This window comes from Tasmannia lanceolata, unplaced genomic scaffold, assembly GCF_043159265.1.
Source record: "Tasmannia lanceolata isolate RefF3 unplaced genomic scaffold, GAP_Taslan_0.1 ptg000013l, whole genome shotgun sequence".
Lineage (NCBI taxonomy): Eukaryota > Viridiplantae > Streptophyta > Magnoliopsida > Canellales > Winteraceae > Tasmannia > Tasmannia lanceolata.
In genome coordinates, this window is record NW_027518690.1 from 4,918,111 (window position 1) to 4,938,368 (window position 20,258).

General features: G+C 37.6%; 2 protein-coding genes across 10 annotated transcripts; both read right to left on the bottom strand.

Annotated features, from left to right (window-relative positions):
* Positions 1-9,184: 9,184 nt before the first annotated feature.
* On the bottom strand, positions 9,185-13,470 carry LOC143890711 (uncharacterized). 9 transcript variants are annotated; one of them, XR_013255222.1, is made up of 4 exons: positions 12,962-13,470; positions 11,834-12,031; positions 10,218-10,434; positions 9,185-9,373 (listed from the first exon to the last, which is right to left on the bottom strand). XR_013255222.1 is itself a non-coding variant. In XM_077395391.1 (3 exons), the coding sequence occupies exons 1-3, from the start codon at positions 13,125-13,127 to the stop codon at positions 9,316-9,318; spliced, it is 441 nt and encodes a 146-aa protein (XP_077251506.1). In that variant the 5' UTR covers positions 13,128-13,470; the 3' UTR covers positions 9,185-9,315. The 9 variants fall into 9 exon arrangements, 1 of the variants encoding a protein (XP_077251506.1); XR_013255228.1 differs by lacking the exon at positions 10,218-10,434 and adding an exon at positions 11,646-11,711; XR_013255224.1 differs by having other exon boundaries at positions 11,828-12,031.
* Positions 13,471-14,846: 1,376 nt separating this feature from the next.
* LOC143889583 (heavy metal-associated isoprenylated plant protein 23-like) lies at positions 14,847-16,080 on the bottom strand. The gene is made up of 2 exons (XM_077393849.1): positions 15,578-16,080; positions 14,847-15,483 (listed from the first exon to the last, which is right to left on the bottom strand). Exons 1-2 carry the CDS (start codon positions 15,723-15,725, stop codon positions 15,188-15,190), a joined length of 444 nt encoding a protein of 147 aa, XP_077249964.1. The 5' UTR covers positions 15,726-16,080; the 3' UTR covers positions 14,847-15,187.
* Positions 16,081-20,258: the final 4,178 nt, after the last annotated feature.

Genomic DNA, 20,258 nt, shown 5'->3' on the forward strand with positions numbered 1-20,258 from the left:
AATACAAAGACTGAGTATTTACATATTTAGAATAAATTAGTGAAAACATTCTTCAAATTTATAATGAAAATACAAGATTGCCCTTTTAATCTCTTTATTAACCCATGCAAACTTGTGAGAGCACTATTAATTCATTGAACCATAATTGGATAAAAATGTTCAAGGATCCTGATTCATAATTTTCAGACTCTAATCGGATCCTGAAATATGGATCCATAAACTATCTATCAGATTAAAATTAATGTCATTTCTATTTTAATCAGATCAGATCTCGAAGATTATCCATGATTATGCTAGATATTTCTCTAATAATGGTAATTAAAAATTCATGATGCCTGCAACTGCTCATTGGAAAGGTCAGTACCATTCCACATGAATCTCACCCACTCTTTTTTACCTGAAACGAGTTTTGCTTAATCACTCTCACCTTGAAAAGATGACCAAATTTGCATTCCTAGAGCAAGAAATGAAAATTATATAAATAAGAAAGAAAGTTAAAAGATGAAGTTATTTTCAGGCTTTGGCTCCTGCTAAAATGAAATGAATCAAAAGAAACTTATTTACAGTAGATGTTGGATACAAATACAAGTAAGCAAAAAGAGATGGTTTTTTGCAGGAAAAAAGGTAATTATCTAAAAGACAAAGCCCCTAGAATCTTGGAACAAGTCCCTAAAGCACTCTACACATTGTAATGCAGTCTAAAATCTAAGAAGGGTTTTTGCAGAAAAGGTGTTTATCTAAAAAACAAAGACCCTAGAATCTTGGAACAAGTCCCTAAACACTCTACGCATTGTAGTAGAGTCTAACATCTGTTTTTTGCAGAAAAGGTGCCCTAGAATCTTAGAAACAAGTCCCTAAGAACTTTACACATGATTGAGTAGTGGTGTAAGTCGTCAACAGGGGGGAACAAGCCTTGGATTTACATGCAACTCACCTTGTAGAATAGTGGTATGTAGTGTTTGGTTGTCAACCTTGTAGAGTAGTGATAGGGAGTGTCATTACCAATATATATATATATATATATATATATATAGAGAGAGAGAGAGAGAGAGCATCATTCCCAAGGAATCCAAGCGAAAACTCAAACTTTTTGGGTTCTTGACTCGGATTATATTGGGAAGAGACGAGGGTGACACATCAGCAGCAGACAAAGGACTGACATCCCAGGTAGTATTCTTGGCTTTCAATCTTCGTTTGTGAACCAAACAAAGCATAGATGACGTGGCACCCAAAACCTCTAACAGAGCTGGGATATGGGCAACCAAACAGAGCTTAAGAACTCTGAACATTGTACTCAACTCAACTCAACAAAGCCTTTGTCCCAAACTAGTTGGGGTCGGCTAAATGAATCCTTTAGAGAAGAAATCTCATGAAGAAGGTAAAAGGAATCTACCCGGCTCTAATCCTGGTTCTAGTTGGGTTCTTCTACGTGGATCATTTTCTTCCATTCTATCCTATCCAAGGTCATGTTCTCTGTTATGTTCCTAGCGATCAAGTCTTTCCTCACTGTTTCTACCCAAGTTATTTTCGGTCTACCCCTACCTCTTTTTACTCCATCAATTTGGCACGAGTTGCCTCTTCTCACCGGAGCATCCAAAGGCCTATGTTGGATATGTCCAAACCATCTTAAGCGGTACTATTCAAAAAAAAAAAAAAAAAACTACACATTGAGGTGCAGTCTAAAATAATTTAAGATGGTGTTTCACAGAGAAGTTGTTTATCTAACAGAAACGGACTAGAATCCTGGAATAAGTCCTGAACTCTATACATTTTGTGCAGTCTAAAATCCCTATGCATTGCAGTGCAGTCTAAAATCTATTCGTGCTATTAACTTTAATATTCACAGTAATCTGAAGTCCAGAGACGGCAAGTACCAACATCTTATAAGCAAAAGTAGTGTGAAAAGATAGTCCCGTACCGACTCATAAAAAAGAAAGAGTTGGGCTTATAAAGCTTTACTCTTTTTCTTTTCTTTATTATGGTGCACAATGGGTCTTAGTCATGGGTTGAACCGCAGGACGGTGCAACGCACCGTTCGCACATGCGCACGCGCGCGGCGTGGGGAATGGGCTATATGACGCATAGTGACGATTTTGTAGGCGCACTTTGCACTTCCATAGAGTCGCGAGTAGACGCGATCTAATGGTCAGAATTCAAACCCGCTGAAAGGATGTCCAGAAATGGTGTTTTCCAACGGGAAAAGCCACCAAAAGCTCTATAAAAACAATAGAAAATACTCATTCTAAATTCGGATTTCTACTTTAGCATACCCAAAATTGCTATTTCCAGCACGAGGCGTAGATTTGTGTTTTTAAGTATGTCTAGAACTGATGAAGAAACTCCTCCATGGTTAGAGAGAAGTTTATTTTTATTGAGTCTTTTTTTAGAAAAGGGTGTATGTGAAAGTCTTTAGTTGGTTGAGGTTATACTCTTTGGTTTTTTTGTCTTTGTATATTGTACCTAAAGAAAATTAAGGGTTCTTTCTTATATTGAGGGTGTTGAAGTATAAATGATTAAATAACACCAACTCTAATAACTTAAGCTTTTAGACTAATTAGTTGTTTCACATGGTATCAGAGCTATTATCTGGTTCCTAAACCCAACAATTACTTGATATTAAAAATCCACGTGCACATCCAACCAAAAAGAAGGGACACATGTGCCACGGTCGGCCAACCTAAAAACAGAGGGGCCACACAATAGAGGGGCATTGAAGTATAAATGATTGAAAAACACTAACTCTTAACAGCTTAAGCTTTTGGAATAATTGGCTGTTTCACATAAGGTAGACTAAAAGATTTCATACCCAGACTTCACAATAGAGATTCAAGAGCATACCATAAGGGTATCCGAACTTCTATTGAGAGAGTATTGAAAAATGCAATCAAGTATATGCACTCATTATCTCATATATGCAGTTTTATTATTTTTTGTTGGGTAGAACTCAACAAATGGTATCAGAGTCACTCTGATTCTATAAGAAAAGTTGTGGTGCCCAAACCATGTCCATGAATTCATAGCAGTCAACTTAGAACCTACAACGTTTGAAGAAGATTAGACTTCAAAAAGTATGGAATAAAATCTGAATAAAAAAAAACTATGGGAGGTAATGTGTTAATTAACTATAGATGTCAAAACACCAAGGCAGGAAGACATTATATGGTTCAAGGCAATCAGTCGAATGATAATATTTTGATCTGTATTGAAGATGTATATTTTTTTAAAGAAAACTGGGATACATTTCTTGGGTTATTCTTGAAAAAGATTACTCATAGTCTCCAACTTCAAAGGAGATTGAGAGCTTAGAACATCAAACTCACTATTTTGGAGTATTCCCCCCCTCAGGAAGAAGTCATATCAGGAGTTTTCCAAATTGGATCCTAAAAATAAAATCAGAGAAATGAATTAAGAAAATTCTTGATTAATAGTTTGCGACCTAAGTACAAACTATCATTGGTAGCCATTGCCTGTTAACCATGCAAATATTTGAGAATGAGTTAGATAGTCTACTCATCAACCACAAGATGGTGGTATCTAAAATACCCAAAATACCTAACTTGACTGAAACAGTTATCTAGGATGGCATTTTCTAGATAGCTTTATTTATTTTTATCACCACTATAATCCCTTATTCAGCCCAAAGATAACCACAACACCTTTATTTTGATATTGCCACCCCTCAATTTATATTAAATGTTGTCAAATACAAAGACTGAGTATTTACATATTTAGAATAAATTAGTGAAAACATTCTTCAAATTTATAATGAAAATACAAGATTGCCCTTTTAATCTCTTTATTAACCCATGCAAACTTGTGAGAGCACTATTAATTCATTGAACCATAATTGGATAAAAATGTTCAAGGATCCTGATTCATAATTTTCAGACTCTAATCGGATCCTGAAATATGGATCCATAAACTATCTATCAGATTAAAATTAATGTCATTTCTATTTTAATCAGATCAGATCTCGAAGATTATCCATGATTATGCTAGATATTTCTCTAATAATGGTAATTAAAAATTCATGATGCCTGCAACTGCTCATTGGAAAGGTCAGTACCATTCCACATGAATCTCACCCACTCTTTTTTACCTGAAACGAGTTTTGCTTAATCACTCTCACCTTGAAAAGATGACCAAATTTGCATTCCTAGAGCAAGAAATGAAAATTATATAAATAAGAAAGAAAGTTAAAAGATGAAGTTATTTTCAGGCTTTGGCTCCTGCTAAAATGAAATGAATCAAAAGAAACTTATTTACAGTAGATGTTGGATACAAATACAAGTAAGCAAAAAGAGATGGTTTTTTGCAGGAAAAAAGGTAATTATCTAAAAGACAAAGCCCCTAGAATCTTGGAACAAGTCCCTAAAGCACTCTACACATTGTAATGCAGTCTAAAATCTAAGAAGGGTTTTTGCAGAAAAGGTGTTTATCTAAAAAACAAAGACCCTAGAATCTTGGAACAAGTCCCTAAACACTCTACGCATTGTAGTAGAGTCTAACATCTGTTTTTTGCAGAAAAGGTGCCCTAGAATCTTAGAAACAAGTCCCTAAGAACTTTACACATGATTGAGTAGTGGTGTAAGTCGTCAACAGGGGGGAACAAGCCTTGGATTTACATGCAACTCACCTTGTAGAATAGTGGTATGTAGTGTTTGGTTGTCAACCTTGTAGAGTAGTGATAGGGAGTGTCATTACCAATATATATATATATATATATATATAGAGAGAGAGAGAGAGCATCATTCCCAAGGAATCCAAGCGAAAACTCAAACTTTTTGGGTTCTTGACTCGGATTATATTGGGAAGAGACGAGGGTGACACATCAGCAGCAGACAAAGGACTGACATCCCAGGTAGTATTCTTGGCTTTCAATCTTCGTTTGTGAACCAAACAAAGCATAGATGACGTGGCACCCAAAACCTCTAACAGAGCTGGGATATGGGCAACCAAACAGAGCTTAAGAACTCTGAACATTGTACTCAACTCAACTCAACAAAGCCTTTGTCCCAAACTAGTTGGGGTCGGCTAAATGAATCCTTTAGAGAAGAAATCTCATGAAGAAGGTAAAAGGAATCTACCCGGCTCTAATCCTGGTTCTAGTTGGGTTCTTCTACGTGGATCATTTTCTTCCATTCTATCCTATCCAAGGTCATGTTCTCTGTTATGTTCCTAGCGATCAAGTCTTTCCTCACTGTTTCTACCCAAGTTATTTTCGGTCTACCCCTACCTCTTTTTACTCCATCAATTTGGCACGAGTTGCCTCTTCTCACCGGAGCATCCAAAGGCCTATGTTGGATATGTCCAAACCATCTTAAGCGGTACTATTCAAAAAAAAAAAAAAAAAACTACACATTGAGGTGCAGTCTAAAATAATTTAAGATGGTGTTTCACAGAGAAGTTGTTTATCTAACAGAAACGGACTAGAATCCTGGAATAAGTCCTGAACTCTATACATTTTGTGCAGTCTAAAATCCCTATGCATTGCAGTGCAGTCTAAAATCTATTCGTGCTATTAACTTTAATATTCACAGTAATCTGAAGTCCAGAGACGGCAAGTACCAACATCTTATAAGCAAAAGTAGTGTGAAAAGATAGTCCCGTACCGACTCATAAAAAAGAAAGAGTTGGGCTTATAAAGCTTTACTCTTTTTCTTTTCTTTATTATGGTGCACAATGGGTCTTAGTCATGGGTTGAACCGCAGGACGGTGCAACGCACCGTTCGCACATGCGCACGCGCGCGGCGTGGGGAATGGGCTATATGACGCATAGTGACGATTTTGTAGGCGCACTTTGCACTTCCATAGAGTCGCGAGTAGACGCGATCTAATGGTCAGAATTCAAACCCGCTGAAAGGATGTCCAGAAATGGTGTTTTCCAACGGGAAAAGCCACCAAAAGCTCTATAAAAACAATAGAAAATACTCATTCTAAATTCGGATTTCTACTTTAGCATACCCAAAATTGCTATTTCCAGCACGAGGCGTAGATTTGTGTTTTTAAGTATGTCTAGAACTGATGAAGAAACTCCTCCATGGTTAGAGAGAAGTTTATTTTTATTGAGTCTTTTTTTAGAAAAGGGTGTATGTGAAAGTCTTTAGTTGGTTGAGGTTATACTCTTTGGTTTTTTTGTCTTTGTATATTGTACCTAAAGAAAATTAAGGGTTCTTTCTTATATTGAGGGTGTTGAAGTATAAATGATTAAATAACACCAACTCTAATAACTTAAGCTTTTAGACTAATTAGTTGTTTCACATGGTATCAGAGCTATTATCTGGTTCCTAAACCCAACAATTACTTGATATTAAAAATCCACGTGCACATCCAACCAAAAAGAAGGGACACATGTGCCACGGTCGGCCAACCTAAAAACAGAGGGGCCACACAATAGAGGGGCATTGAAGTATAAATGATTGAAAAACACTAACTCTTAACAGCTTAAGCTTTTGGAATAATTGGCTGTTTCACATAAGGTAGACTAAAAGATTTCATACCCAGACTTCACAATAGAGATTCAAGAGCATACCATAAGGGTATCCGAACTTCTATTGAGAGAGTATTGAAAAATGCAATCAAGTATATGCACTCATTATCTCATATATGCAGTTTTATTATTTTTTGTTGGGTAGAACTCAACAAATGGTATCAGAGTCACTCTGATTCTATAAGAAAAGTTGTGGTGCCCAAACCATGTCCATGAATTCATAGCAGTCAACTTAGAACCTACAACGTTTGAAGAAGATTAGACTTCAAAAAGTATGGAATAAAATCTGAATAAAAAAAAACTATGGGAGGTAATGTGTTAATTAACTATAGATGTCAAAACACCAAGGCAGGAAGACATTATATGGTTCAAGGCAATCAGTCGAATGATAATATTTTGATCTGTATTGAAGATGTATATTTTTTTAAAGAAAACTGGGATACATTTCTTGGGTTATTCTTGAAAAAGATTACTCATAGTCTCCAACTTCAAAGGAGATTGAGAGCTTAGAACATCAAACTCACTATTTTGGAGTATTCCCCCCCTCAGGAAGAAGTCATATCAGGAGTTTTCCAAATTGGATCCTAAAAATAAAATCAGAGAAATGAATTAAGAAAATTCTTGATTAATAGTTTGCGACCTAAGTACAAACTATCATTGGTAGCCATTGCCTGTTAACCATGCAAATATTTGAGAATGAGTTAGATAGTCTACTCATCAACCACAAGATGGTGGTATCTAAAATACCCAAAATACCTAACTTGACTGAAACAGTTATCTAGGATGGCATTTTCTAGATAGCTTTATTTATTTTTATCACCACTATAATCCCTTATTCAGCCCAAAGATAACCACAACACCTTTATTTTGATATTGCCACCCCTCAATTTATATTAAATGTTGTCAAATACAAAGACTGAGTATTTACATATTTAGAATAAATTAGTGAAAACATTCTTCAAATTTATAATGAAAATACAAGATTGCCCTTTTAATCTCTTTATTAACCCATGCAAACTTGTGAGAGCACTATTAATTCATTGAACCATAATTGGATAAAAATGTTCAAGGATCCTGATTCATAATTTTCAGACTCTAATCGGATCCTGAAATATGGATCCATAAACTATCTATCAGATTAAAATTAATGTCATTTCTATTTTAATCAGATCAGATCTCGAAGATTATCCATGATTATGCTAGATATTTCTCTAATAATGGTAATTAAAAATTCATGATGCCTGCAACTGCTCATTGGAAAGGTCAGTACCATTCCACATGAATCTCACCCACTCTTTTTTACCTGAAACGAGTTTTGCTTAATCACTCTCACCTTGAAAAGATGACCAAATTTGCATTCCTAGAGCAAGAAATGAAAATTATATAAATAAGAAAGAAAGTTAAAAGATGAAGTTATTTTCAGGCTTTGGCTCCTGCTAAAATGAAATGAATCAAAAGAAACTTATTTACAGTAGATGTTGGATACAAATACAAGTAAGCAAAAAGAGATGGTTTTTTGCAGGAAAAAAGGTAATTATCTAAAAGACAAAGCCCCTAGAATCTTGGAACAAGTCCCTAAAGCACTCTACACATTGTAATGCAGTCTAAAATCTAAGAAGGGTTTTTGCAGAAAAGGTGTTTATCTAAAAAACAAAGACCCTAGAATCTTGGAACAAGTCCCTAAACACTCTACGCATTGTAGTAGAGTCTAACATCTGTTTTTTGCAGAAAAGGTGCCCTAGAATCTTAGAAACAAGTCCCTAAGAACTTTACACATGATTGAGTAGTGGTGTAAGTCGTCAACAGGGGGGAACAAGCCTTGGATTTACATGCAACTCACCTTGTAGAATAGTGGTATGTAGTGTTTGGTTGTCAACCTTGTAGAGTAGTGATAGGGAGTGTCATTACCAATATATATATATATATATATAGAGAGAGAGAGAGAGAGAGCATCATTCCCAAGGAATCCAAGCGAAAACTCAAACTTTTTGGGTTCTTGACTCGGATTATATTGGGAAGAGACGAGGGTGACACATCAGCAGCAGACAAAGGACTGACATCCCAGGTAGTATTCTTGGCTTTCAATCTTCGTTTGTGAACCAAACAAAGCATAGATGACGTGGCACCCAAAACCTCTAACAGAGCTGGGATATGGGCAACCAAACAGAGCTTAAGAACTCTGAACATTGTACTCAACTCAACTCAACAAAGCCTTTGTCCCAAACTAGTTGGGGTCGGCTAAATGAATCCTTTAGAGAAGAAATCTCATGAAGAAGGTAAAAGGAATCTACCCGGCTCTAATCCTGGTTCTAGTTGGGTTCTTCTACGTGGATCATTTTCTTCCATTCTATCCTATCCAAGGTCATGTTCTCTGTTATGTTCCTAGCGATCAAGTCTTTCCTCACTGTTTCTACCCAAGTTATTTTCGGTCTACCCCTACCTCTTTTTACTCCATCAATTTGGCACGAGTTGCCTCTTCTCACCGGAGCATCCAAAGGCCTATGTTGGATATGTCCAAACCATCTTAAGCGGTACTATTCAAAAAAAAAAAAAAAAAACTACACATTGAGGTGCAGTCTAAAATAATTTAAGATGGTGTTTCACAGAGAAGTTGTTTATCTAACAGAAACGGACTAGAATCCTGGAATAAGTCCTGAACTCTATACATTTTGTGCAGTCTAAAATCCCTATGCATTGCAGTGCAGTCTAAAATCTATTCGTGCTATTAACTTTAATATTCACAGTAATCTGAAGTCCAGAGACGGCAAGTACCAACATCTTATAACATTATAGAAAAATCAAAAACATATTAACACAAAACCTCCTCACAGAAGAGAGCTCCCCATGCAGTGTTCCCGCAATCCGACAGTGATAAACTCAAGCCTACAAAACCAACACCAAACATGACATTAAGAAACAACATTTTTATTAGAATTACAAAATGTAGGAAGTAGGGTATTTCCCTATACATGCCCTCCATATTCATGTGGGTGATGAAAAGGATGTAAGAGAAATTGCAGAACAGATAATAAACAGCATCCATGATAAATAGAAGAAAAATATAAATGGTAACCAATGAAAACCCTCAATCTTCTAAAAAAGTACAAAATATTATGGCCTGATTACACAGTACAACAAATCCCATCTTGATTTTATTTTATTTTTTTGAATGACAACACAGCCCATGTTCAGTATTCATCCAAATGAGTTACAAATCATGTTTCAGATGACAATATATAACGAATATTTACAAATTAGAGTTTTGTGCTAACACTAAGACAAGTGCTGAGGACATGTCGTTGGAAGCCACGAGTGGTCTGTACAAACAAAATAAGAGAATTTTTTTTAATTTTTTTTTAATGGTAACGAAATAAAAGAATATTATTATTACTAAAATCATAAATGCATGAACAAATGTTCATGGTGTGCGAGTGAATAGGCATACACTAGAAGTATTTTAGAGAAATGAAAGGCTTGGGTCTCAAAAGCCAATGCAAAGCACACGCGAGAAAGCTGCGGAAAGTGAAAGGCATGGGTTTAAAGCCTCCATAGATGTGTCTAAACAGGAAGATGGTGAAGAAGAGTGTCCCCAACAAAAGAAAACAGAATTCCTCCATCAAAGAAAATCAAAATCCCCAAACGTTCAGAAGTTGAGTAAGAACCACAGAATAAGAAAGTTTAGCCAAAAGATGATAGACCTCATGGATCACAGTAAACATGGCTTCACCTGAGTATGGGGATCAGCTCTAGGGATCGCGTGCCTCCAAAGCCCCACCAATTGCTCAAATCCAGCTCGTGTATTTTCTTTTCTCTTGCTTGTTTTGAGTTTGCCTTCAAGGGTATCATGACCCTGGTTGTTCGGTCCTCTTCCTTAGACATTGTTCCTTGCTTATGAGAGTTCATGTCAGTGGTCTTTCCTCCACCAGTTTCTGTTTTCTTGAATGCTTCAAGGACAGCATGTTGCTATCGTTAGAGAGAACACATAGATATGCATTATGGAGTTTTTATATGATGAAAGGCCTTGTAGTCCATTATTTTTCAAAAAGTACCATACGGCCCACACCATGGGATGATCCAAACCGTCTATAAGATGGGACACAACCAAAATAGGTTGTGCCCCAAAAATCTTTTCCATAGGTTGATCCAAACCATCCGATCTATAGAGGGTTAGGATCAACCCTCTCATGTGCAGTCCCTCTATAGAAGCAGAGAAGATGGGTGAACAGAGACTGGTGGGTGCCCATCTCAGTTGTTCAAATAAAATCAGACTGACAAAAATGGTTAAGCACAAATGCCTAGAAGGAAAACCCTCTGGTTAATATAAGTAAGGTCGAGGACTTCGTGTGGGGAGGACTTTGAAGAGAATCCTAATGAGTGGAGCTTGTCAATCATATGGAAGAAAGAATTCCATCAATGCTGTCACCACGAGGCATTGAAGATCACTTTAAGTAAGCTCCCACCCTATTATAAAGATCATATTTTGAGAATGCAGAGATTCCTGACTTGCACCCGACCTTATTGAAGTTTGCAAAGAGGTACAAGCCCCAAAGGCATACACATTTGTCTATGTAAAAGCTCCGGTGGATGAGAGAGCTCAAAAAATAGTTTACAAATCATAACTACTATGTTTATGCTTGCAGAAAGTAGGTGGTAGTCGAGTACTGTGAAAGACAGAGGATATGCAAGTTGAACCTATAACAGTGTCTAGACTCTAGATGGGTAACCACGTTGTCATCATAGTATTAGAAGACAAGAAAAAAGGTTGTTATCTGTTGTGCAGTCCTTGATATATAAAACCAGCAGTAGACTGAGCTATGAACAATGGTTGATTATCAAGTGATTGGTTATCAAAACAATTATAAATATGGATAAGAAGTGAGGTACCAGAACAATGAATGATACAATTAGAGATTTTAAACAGCTTGTAAAGTGACTGTTTTATGATGGCCTAGGATATGTTGGAAACCTAATCGCAATGGCATATTATATATCTGGATTTACCCACAGTTGTAGAAGATTTGACAGAGCACTGGTGAATTCAACATGGATAAAATGCAAAAAATAATACATGAAAGCAGATATAAATGAACAAACAATGCAACAACAACAACAAAAAAGCATAATACATGCATTGGTTAAACCACTAAAACCTTACAAATATTTATCTTGCATACACACTAAAAACCCACCACGCCGCTTAAACTAGCATTCATTTATCTCACTGAAACCCAAGAAAAAACACCCACAATCAAGAAACAAAATTTAAGGAAACATAGAGACCCATAAATTTAAAGGGAAGAAAAAGTGAAGAAGAGAGGTAATTAAGCACATTATTACCCATACCACCATCATCTTCATCAGGATCATCGCACCATCAACGGCCCGGCAAAGAAGGATTCATCCCCAGTAGCATATTAGTCGGAGGCCGAGATTGACAACTTGGAGATCTTTGGTTCCGGTGGAAGACATGAAGGTGGCAGGGCGGGTTCGAATTTCGAAGATTATGGGTTTTTGGAGGAAGGGGGATGAGGAAGTGAGTACCTAAAAACAACAAAAATTAAAAATGTAAGATTTTGGGACTTAAAAATGATCAAGCATGAATTTAACTTCCATGCTTACTATAGCCATGTCGAAAAGGGTCGTATCTGGCTCCTTTGGGATCCAAAGTCAATCTGATGAGCTTGAAATCCTCCGTTTCTTTGCCATCAGTTTGCTCATGGTTCACTAGTACTTTTGGATCATTTGAGTCCTCTGTTTTCCCTATCTAGTGTGTCTCATAGATAGGGATCATGGTTTGCATACTTAAATGTATCATCTTTCTTTTTATTTAATAAACTAGTAGGGGTCCCCCGCCAAACCCCAGCTTAACTACTCAAATAAAAAACGAATTTAACCAAGGATGTAATACATATGAATTAATAAACAAGAGATAAATGATTGACTAGCAGTTGAAATACCAGCCAGAGAAGTATCATGACCCTTGGTGGATGTATTTTCTTTTCTCTCGCTTGTTCTGAGTTTGTATTAAGGGTGTCATCACCCTAGTGGTTCTGCCCTTTTCCTTAGGGGAATTGCTAGGGTCCATCGCAAAAGGCATTTCGCGGCTGGTCTGTTGCACGTCTGACCAGCCACCTCGTGAATGGAGACAAAAGTTGTTGTCTGCATTCACGACGTGGCAGGTCTGAGATGCGATAGACCAGCCGCGAAATGCCTTCCGATATGGACCCTAGCAAATCCCTTTTCTAAGACATTGTTGAAGGATTGGGCAGTGCTATTGTATCATCTTTCTTTATTTAATATATTCCGGTAGGAGTCCTCCTAAACCGCTTACCTATTAAAAAAAGGAGAGACATAAATGATTGAACGAATATTCTTACTAATACTTGACATGAAGAAGCATATGAAATTTAAACATAGGATAAATTTCGAAGATTATGGGTTTTTGGAGGAAGGGGATGGGGAAGTGGGTACCTTCGCCCACTGTGGAATCGAGGACGCCACGGATTCGGTCGAAGATGACAGCACGTTCGTCTCCATCAACACTGTACATTGAGGAATTTAGGAGGGTTAGGCTGGCGCCTACGGAGATTGCAGCCTCTGGCGAAGTTTGCGAGGAAGGAGACTGCTGATTGGCCATTACGAGCCATTTGGATTGTGAAGGGTTTTGAGGAATTTGTGGATATGGGTGTCTGTTAAATCGAGAGATTGAGAGTAGTTTCTATTAAATTGAGAGATTTGGAATAATTTCTTGTTCTTATGCTGCTTTTTTTTCTTCTTCTTCTTATAGTGGGTTGTGTTGCTAAAACCCTAAACCCTAATAAGGACTGTTTGACAACTTATTTGTGGATCTGGGTCTTTGTTAAATCGAGAGATTTGGAGTAATTTCTGGTCCTGATGCTACATTTTTCTTCTTCTTGTTAAAACCCTAAACCCTAACCCTAATGACGTGTCTGTTTGGTGAAGCAGAGAACGAAAAGGGTTTTGAGTAGGTTCGCCAAGTGAGCGTCATGTTGCGTAGTACACACTGCACGTTTGATATGGATTGTGTAAGCCCGTGTACTCCAGTATTTTTCAAAAATTCGGTGCCTCCCACACCATAGGATGATCAAAACCGTCCATTTGATTGGCCACAGTGTAAATAGGTTGTGCTAAAGATGATTTCGGTAGGATGATCCCAACCCTCCACGATCTATATAGGTTTCCACAATATGCAGTATCTGTTTAGATCGGAGGGCAAGGATCATCCTATGGAAATGATTTGTTTTTTGGCACAACCTATTTATGCTGTGGTCATCAAATGAACGGTTTCGATCATCCTCTGGTGTGGCCCGTACACTACTTGTGGTCCATCAAATGGACGGTTTCGATCATCCTCTGGTGTGGCCCGTACACTGCTTGTGGTCCATCAAATGGACGGTTTCGATCATCCTCTGGTGTGGCCCGTACACTGCTTGTGGTCCATCAAATGGACGGTTTCGATCATCCTCTGGTGTGGCCCGTACACTGCTTGTGGTCCATCAAATGGACGGTTTCTATCATCCTATGGTGTGGCCCGTACAGTACTTTTTGAAAATGACTGGACAACACCATATAAAATCTTAGAGAAGAGTGCTTATTTAGGGATTTGCTAGTGTCCATCTCATAGGCTCACTTTTCAGCACATTTTGTCTTCATTCACGAGGTGGCTGCTCTCACATGAAAAGACCATCCGTGAAATGCCTTGTGCGAAGGACACTAGCAAATCCTGCTAAAAAAAAAAAAAAAGGGTCCAATGTAAACAATTAAAGAGATAGAAGGTGAAGCTCCAAACATTTTACAGATGCAATAGTCTTTCATGGAAATTATGCCATCCAAGTTTTCTGAAACTTTGGATATTGGGCAAATAGAGCATTAGCCCAACAAAATTTCAAATTATGCCTCTAGAAAACAGCAGATTATTCATCCACCTTATACCCTGTTCTTTTAAGATTATGACAACCGATTGCAAGGGCCAAACCGATTAATGGGCTCAAATTTAAACGTAAATTTGAGCTCAATAATAGATTTGGCCCTCACAATTGGTTGTGATAATCTCAAACGAACTGGGCCTTATTTAAGGTAATTCATGCTCAATCCCAATCTCGATTAAGCCGGGAGATGATAACCACAATTCCTTGATTTTGGCAGCCCAGTCTTTACCATTTGCTGTTACAAATTCGCTGCTTTGTTAAGGGGAGTCTTTACCATTTGCTGTTACAAATTCCCTGCTTTGTTAAGGGGAGCCGACACATACATCTTATGAAGTTGACATAAAAGCAAAAAAGCAAAAGTTTTTAAAGTTTGTACTACATTAAACCCCACCTTGTTTATGTGGCTCTTTTGCTTGGAAGAGTAAGCCTTCTTTACCTTTTATTTGAATTCAAAGTAAATGTGTGCATACTCTGGTATGCACAGTACAAATACTGATATGCCTTGAAAAACCATTGGACAACAGAGTAGATATATGTAGCTGTTCCTTGACAACCTAAATATTGGAAAATCCAGACAAAAAAAAAACAACAACAACAACAACTAATCCAAGCCCTGGAAGGACCTGAAACTCTATTAAATGCACAAAAACAACATTTAATTGTTTACAGTGGACTTGGAGAGGGGAAACAGATAAAATGTGACAGAGGACAAAAAAAACCCATTTTCTTTTCTATGGAATCAGCTGTTTTACATGACAGAACAGGCATTTGGGTTTTCATCACTGAACATGGTGTACTGATCATCTTGTTTGGTTGCTGTGCTATAGGTGGCAATGGCTTCAACATTCCTGACATAACCAGGAGGGGCTTTCATGTCATAAGATTGTGCAGTATAGGGCTGAGCCACAAGGTTGTAAGGAACATAAGGCCAAATCTCAGCCTTTTTCCCTATGGATTTAACCTTATTCACCAATTTATTGGCCTCCACATACCCAGTTATAGTCACCTTCTGTTGCTTCCTATTTATTTCCACAGATTCAACCCCTGCAAAGACAATATATCAGCACATAAATTACCATCACAAATTAATAAAGCCACCACCACCCATAGAAACTAGAGTAGGAGAGAAAGATCAAACCTTTCATTGATGAGAGGGCTTTCTTGATTTTGAGCTCACAGCCATCACAATCCATCCTAGCTTTAAGCTCCACAGTCTGAAACTGTTTTTTCTTCTTATTATGGCCATTGCCCAACAAGCCTGAGAAATATTCCAAAGTGCCTCCCATTGTTGTAGTTTATGAAGGATGTTGAAAGATGGTTTCTTTGGAAACTTTTCTAGAGAAGGATAGTACTAAATCTATTTCATAATGTGCTTAAAACTCTATGGTTTTTGGTTTTTCTAGAGGAAAACAAACAAAGGCAGCTTAATATTTTCAGGACTAAATGAGATGAAAGGTTCCAACAAGTGAAGAGCTGGGTGATGAGATAGATTGCAAAAGAACAAGAAGGCTATTCTGTGGGATAAATATGTGAAGAGAACTGATTATTTATACAAAATCCTGATGTGGGTTTCCTATAAACTCCAAGAAGCTTCCTCTTCAGTGATACCTCTTGTACAGCCTTTGCTTGCTTAGAAAATTCCTTATATAAACCTATTCAAAAGGCAAGTAATAACACAAATGCTTTACTATTATTAAACAAGTCAGAAAGGAAAGCTACTGGAAACAACCATCTAAGACTGATTTTGTTGTGACTCTACTTTAATAAAAGAGAAAACAGTTCATATACATATGTGTAGATAAGTTATCTACACACTAGCTTAAAATACAGTGGGGCCACATTATTTGGGTGATCCAAACCATTCACTTTTAAGGTCCTCATATAGATAGGGTGTCCACAAAAAATCAGATCCATAGGATCATCCTAACCATTCGAACTGTGGAGGCAAAAAATAGACTAATTTGTGAAGGCTTAAAGACATCCATTTTACCTCCACAAATCGTAGGGTTGGGATGATCCTATGGATCTGAGTTTTTGTAAACACCCTATCTATGTGAGGGCCTTTAAAATGGATGGCTTGGATCACCCAAACAATGTGGGCCCGCACTGTATTTTAAGCTAGTGTGTAGAGAACTCTCTACACATATGTGTAGGAACCGCTTTCTCTTAATAAAAATAAATTTGGTTCAAGTTTTGAGTATTTAATCCTTGCAGTTCAAGAAATATGCATGAGGCAGTGAATTTCAGTATGATGATGTAAAAAGATTAGCTGGGAAAGTGGGCCATGTTAAAATCCAAGGAAGTGGGTTTGTGCACTTGGAATCTAATGGCATCAACAGGTGCCACGTGTCAGCTGATTTGGTATTATACTGTTTTGGGTTTCTTCCAAATGTCTGATTAGCTTTGGGCAATGGGATTGTTCAAAGGGTAAAAATAACAGAGATTTGGCTTCTTAGACAGGTGCCATGAGCATGCAAAGCTGTAATCATTTCATTTAAATTTCAAGCCTTTCTCTAGAGGGAAATAGATATATGAATACACAGGAAATGATACTTCCACCCCCTTCAGTATTTCCACCCTTATTCTTTTCTTTGTATTTTCCTCAAAGAATATCCACTTCCAAGAAAAGACAAAAAAAAAAAAAGGTAAGAAATGCTAGGGACCATCGCCAAAGGTATTTAGCAGGCCAGCTGTTGCATGAGAGAGCAGCCACATAGGCTCACTTTTCAACAGATTTTGTCTTATTCATTTAATTCATCTGAGCTTATGTGGCTGGTCTCTCATGCGACAGCCGGCGTGGAAATGCCTTCTGTGATGGTCCCTAGCAAATCCCTATAATAAATATTGGCTACTTATTCAGTTATTTGGCACAACCATGTTTTGCTTGTCTTTTCTTTTTAAATTAGCTTATCATAGATTTTTGGGAATTGTAATAACCTTTGACAGCTGTTTAAATAATAAAAGAAAAAGCGAGTTAGTGTAATTATCAAAACACGGCAGTGCCAATATCAGTAGCCAATATGTATAGGACTAACTTCTTAGCCTTATTCTAGGGAAATGATATCAGCACAACCATGTTTTTATAATTGCACTAACTCATCTTGTCTTTTATTATTTAAAGAGCTGTCAAAGGTTACTACAATTCTGAAAAAGCACTCACGAGCCAATTAAAAGAATAAAGACACTCTGAGTTTGTACAATTATTAAAACATGGCTGTGCTGAAATCATTTCCCTTATTCTATTAGAGAGAGAGAGAGAGAGAGAGAGCTTATTAACCTTTCAGATCATTGTGTGATGAATCTGTCACCGGGAAATGTGAAGTAGATTGGCTAATTTCTCACCTACGTTCTATTTTTAAATGTCAAATGAGAAGGAGTTATTCAATCTTTTATACTTTAAGACTCCCCCTCACGTCTGGCCTCTCTTTCTTTGGGTTGGCCTACACGTGGCACATGTGGCCCCACTTTTGGGTTTTGCCAGGTGGATTTTACTATCAAGGAGGTTGGAACCTAGGCATTTACTCTGATACCACGTGAAAACAACCTGTAACTCCAAAAGCTTAAGCTGTTGGAGAAGGTGTTCTTTAATCTTTCATACTCTTTATTTCTAAATGAGTAATAATTTTTATAAATTTAGACTGAAATGTGTGTGTACTATGATGTAACTAGCCATCGATCCTGTCCAGATTCCCTATAGCCAAAATAGCCCATCGCTAGGTGGGCCATAATTTACAATAAAGATCGACTAATGGATGGCATATATCCATTTATTTGTGGCCCATCTGAGAGGCGAGACATCAATTGGACGGTCTAGATTGATGGGAATGCAGTAAAGTAGATGAAAAATATAATTTATACACCAGAATTTCGGTATATAATCTACTAATTGTAAGATAACTCTTTCCAAATACTCAGTTATGGCACTAAGGTAGAGAGATAGTAATGTGGACCCTCCTCTAGCCGAGGATCAGGGGGGTTCATGTGTCTTCAAGTTGGCCTGAGGTAAGAGGGAGACAACTCATAATCAGGAAATGTTCGTCCCATAGTCCAATTGGTATGACTTTTATCAATGAAATATTTACCCTATAGATGTTGTTAAGTAGGTCACTGAAAAAGTCTCTACACTAATCATCAACTCTATTGAGTCCACTTCCTTTTACCTTAGCCAGCATTTTCTTCAGAGTTTGAGTTTTGGCCGGATAAGAAAATCAATAGCCTGGCCGAGTTAATGAAAAGTCGACTCTGTCCAATCGTTAATGTGTCTGTATCAACTCCTTTTTATCTGGTCAGAGTTCTTGTCTGACTCTGAGTTCATAAATATACTCAGTCAGGCGCATCATTCATTAGGCACAGCATGCTCTTCTGGCCAACTCATGGAACCCACAAGGAACGAATGGTAATTTCACATAGGACTTCCCACCCAAGCTGAAGGGACTCTCACCTGTCTTTATTGCCCACTATAGTTCTTGGGGTGGAGTCTCATACCCAAAAGGACGAGGAAAAGAAACAAAAATGGTAGCTAATAAAAGAAAGGACATACACTCAACATCATGGTTTCAAATTTCGGTTTCGGAATGTGTTTCGGTCCTCAAGAAACTGAAATGTCAGCCGAAATTGAACGAAATCAATTAAAATAATATTTTTTCTCATGCAAAATTTTGGTAATTTCAGTCGAAATTTCGGGAAATTATTAAATAATGAAAAATTGAGATTTTTGGGCGAAATTCCATAAGAAAAACGAAATCTCAGTCGAAATTTTGTAACGTATCGTGTAAACCCCATTTCAGTTTCGCAAAATTTCGGATTTCGGTCGAAATTTAAAACCACGCACAATCGGTTTGGGAGAGGGGGTTGTCATTTCCCAGGTAATCACTGAGTTTAGTTGGCAGGCATGTATGGCAGCACATAGAAATGTATGGAGTATGGCAAGCTCTCTCTTCTCAGCCACCCTGGAGAAACATCCCTGCTCTGATCCAAGCAATGAAGGTCCTGAAAGAAACTCAATGGAGAATCAGCCATCTCTGGAGAGAGGCAAACTCCGCAGCTGATTTCCTTTCCAAGCGCAACTGCCCATGCAAAGGCACGGCCATTCCGATCAGCTCTATCCACCAGATCTCACTCACATCCTAAATGAGGATGCTAGAGGCAAAGAATTAGTGCGGCTCTAACTCCTTTGTTATCTATTGTAAGCCCAAAAAGGCATATTGTATGTGCTCTGTCTTCAGTCTCTGTCCTTCTCTATGGCCTCCGAGCTTCCTTGGTTGTTCTCTTGCTGGGAATTTGTTCCCATTTTGTTGGCTTTCGAGCCCCCATTGTTGTACTTCTTTTTTGGTTAATGAAATCTGGTAGGGGTCCAGCCTAACCCCAGCTTACCCACCAAAAAATCAGAAGAAAAGAAGTGGTGGTTTTCCTCAAAAATCTATTATGAAATCATTACATCAGTCTCTTTTGCATGCAACAAAAACCAGCAGTCACATCTTTCTTTTTGACATGCCACTACTGTTGAGTTCACATGGTGAGATTGATATGATAGGGAAAAAGGAGTTTGTTTGAGAGAGGCTTTAGTAAAGGTAGAGAATGAAAAGTGGAACCTTTTATAAAGATGAGCTGTACAAGATATGAGGAAGGTGTTGGCCTATAACCACCAGTCATGCCTAAACAGAAAATTGCTTCGTCTACCACCACATCTCTCTCTACTGCCACCGTCATTTCATCACTCCTCTTGAAAAGTGGTGTAAAAAGTAGGGGTGTCATTACCAATATAGGGTGAGGAGAGATATAGGTAAGAGAGAGAATACATTTTTCACTATTCTTCCACT

Coding starts and splice junctions, on each gene's coding strand:
- LOC143889583 (XM_077393849.1), bottom strand. CDS start 15,725: ATGGGAGGCACTTTGGAATATTTCTCAGGCTTGTTGGGCAATGGCCAT. Junction 15,484..15,577: donor AGCCCTCTCATCAATGAAAG/GTTTGATCTTTC, acceptor TTGTCTTTGCAG/GGGTTGAATCTGTGGAAATA.
- LOC143890711 (XM_077395391.1), bottom strand. CDS start 13,127: ATGGCCAATCAGCAGTCTCCTTCCTCGCAAACTTCGCCAGAGGCTGCA. Junction 10,435..12,961: donor CGATTCCACAGTGGGCGAAG/GTACCCACTTCC, acceptor CTGTCCTTGAAG/CATTCAAGAAAACAGAAACT. Junction 9,374..10,217: donor GAGCTGATCCCCATACTCAG/GTGAAGCCATGT, acceptor TTGGTTTTGTAG/GCTTGAGTTTATCACTGTCG.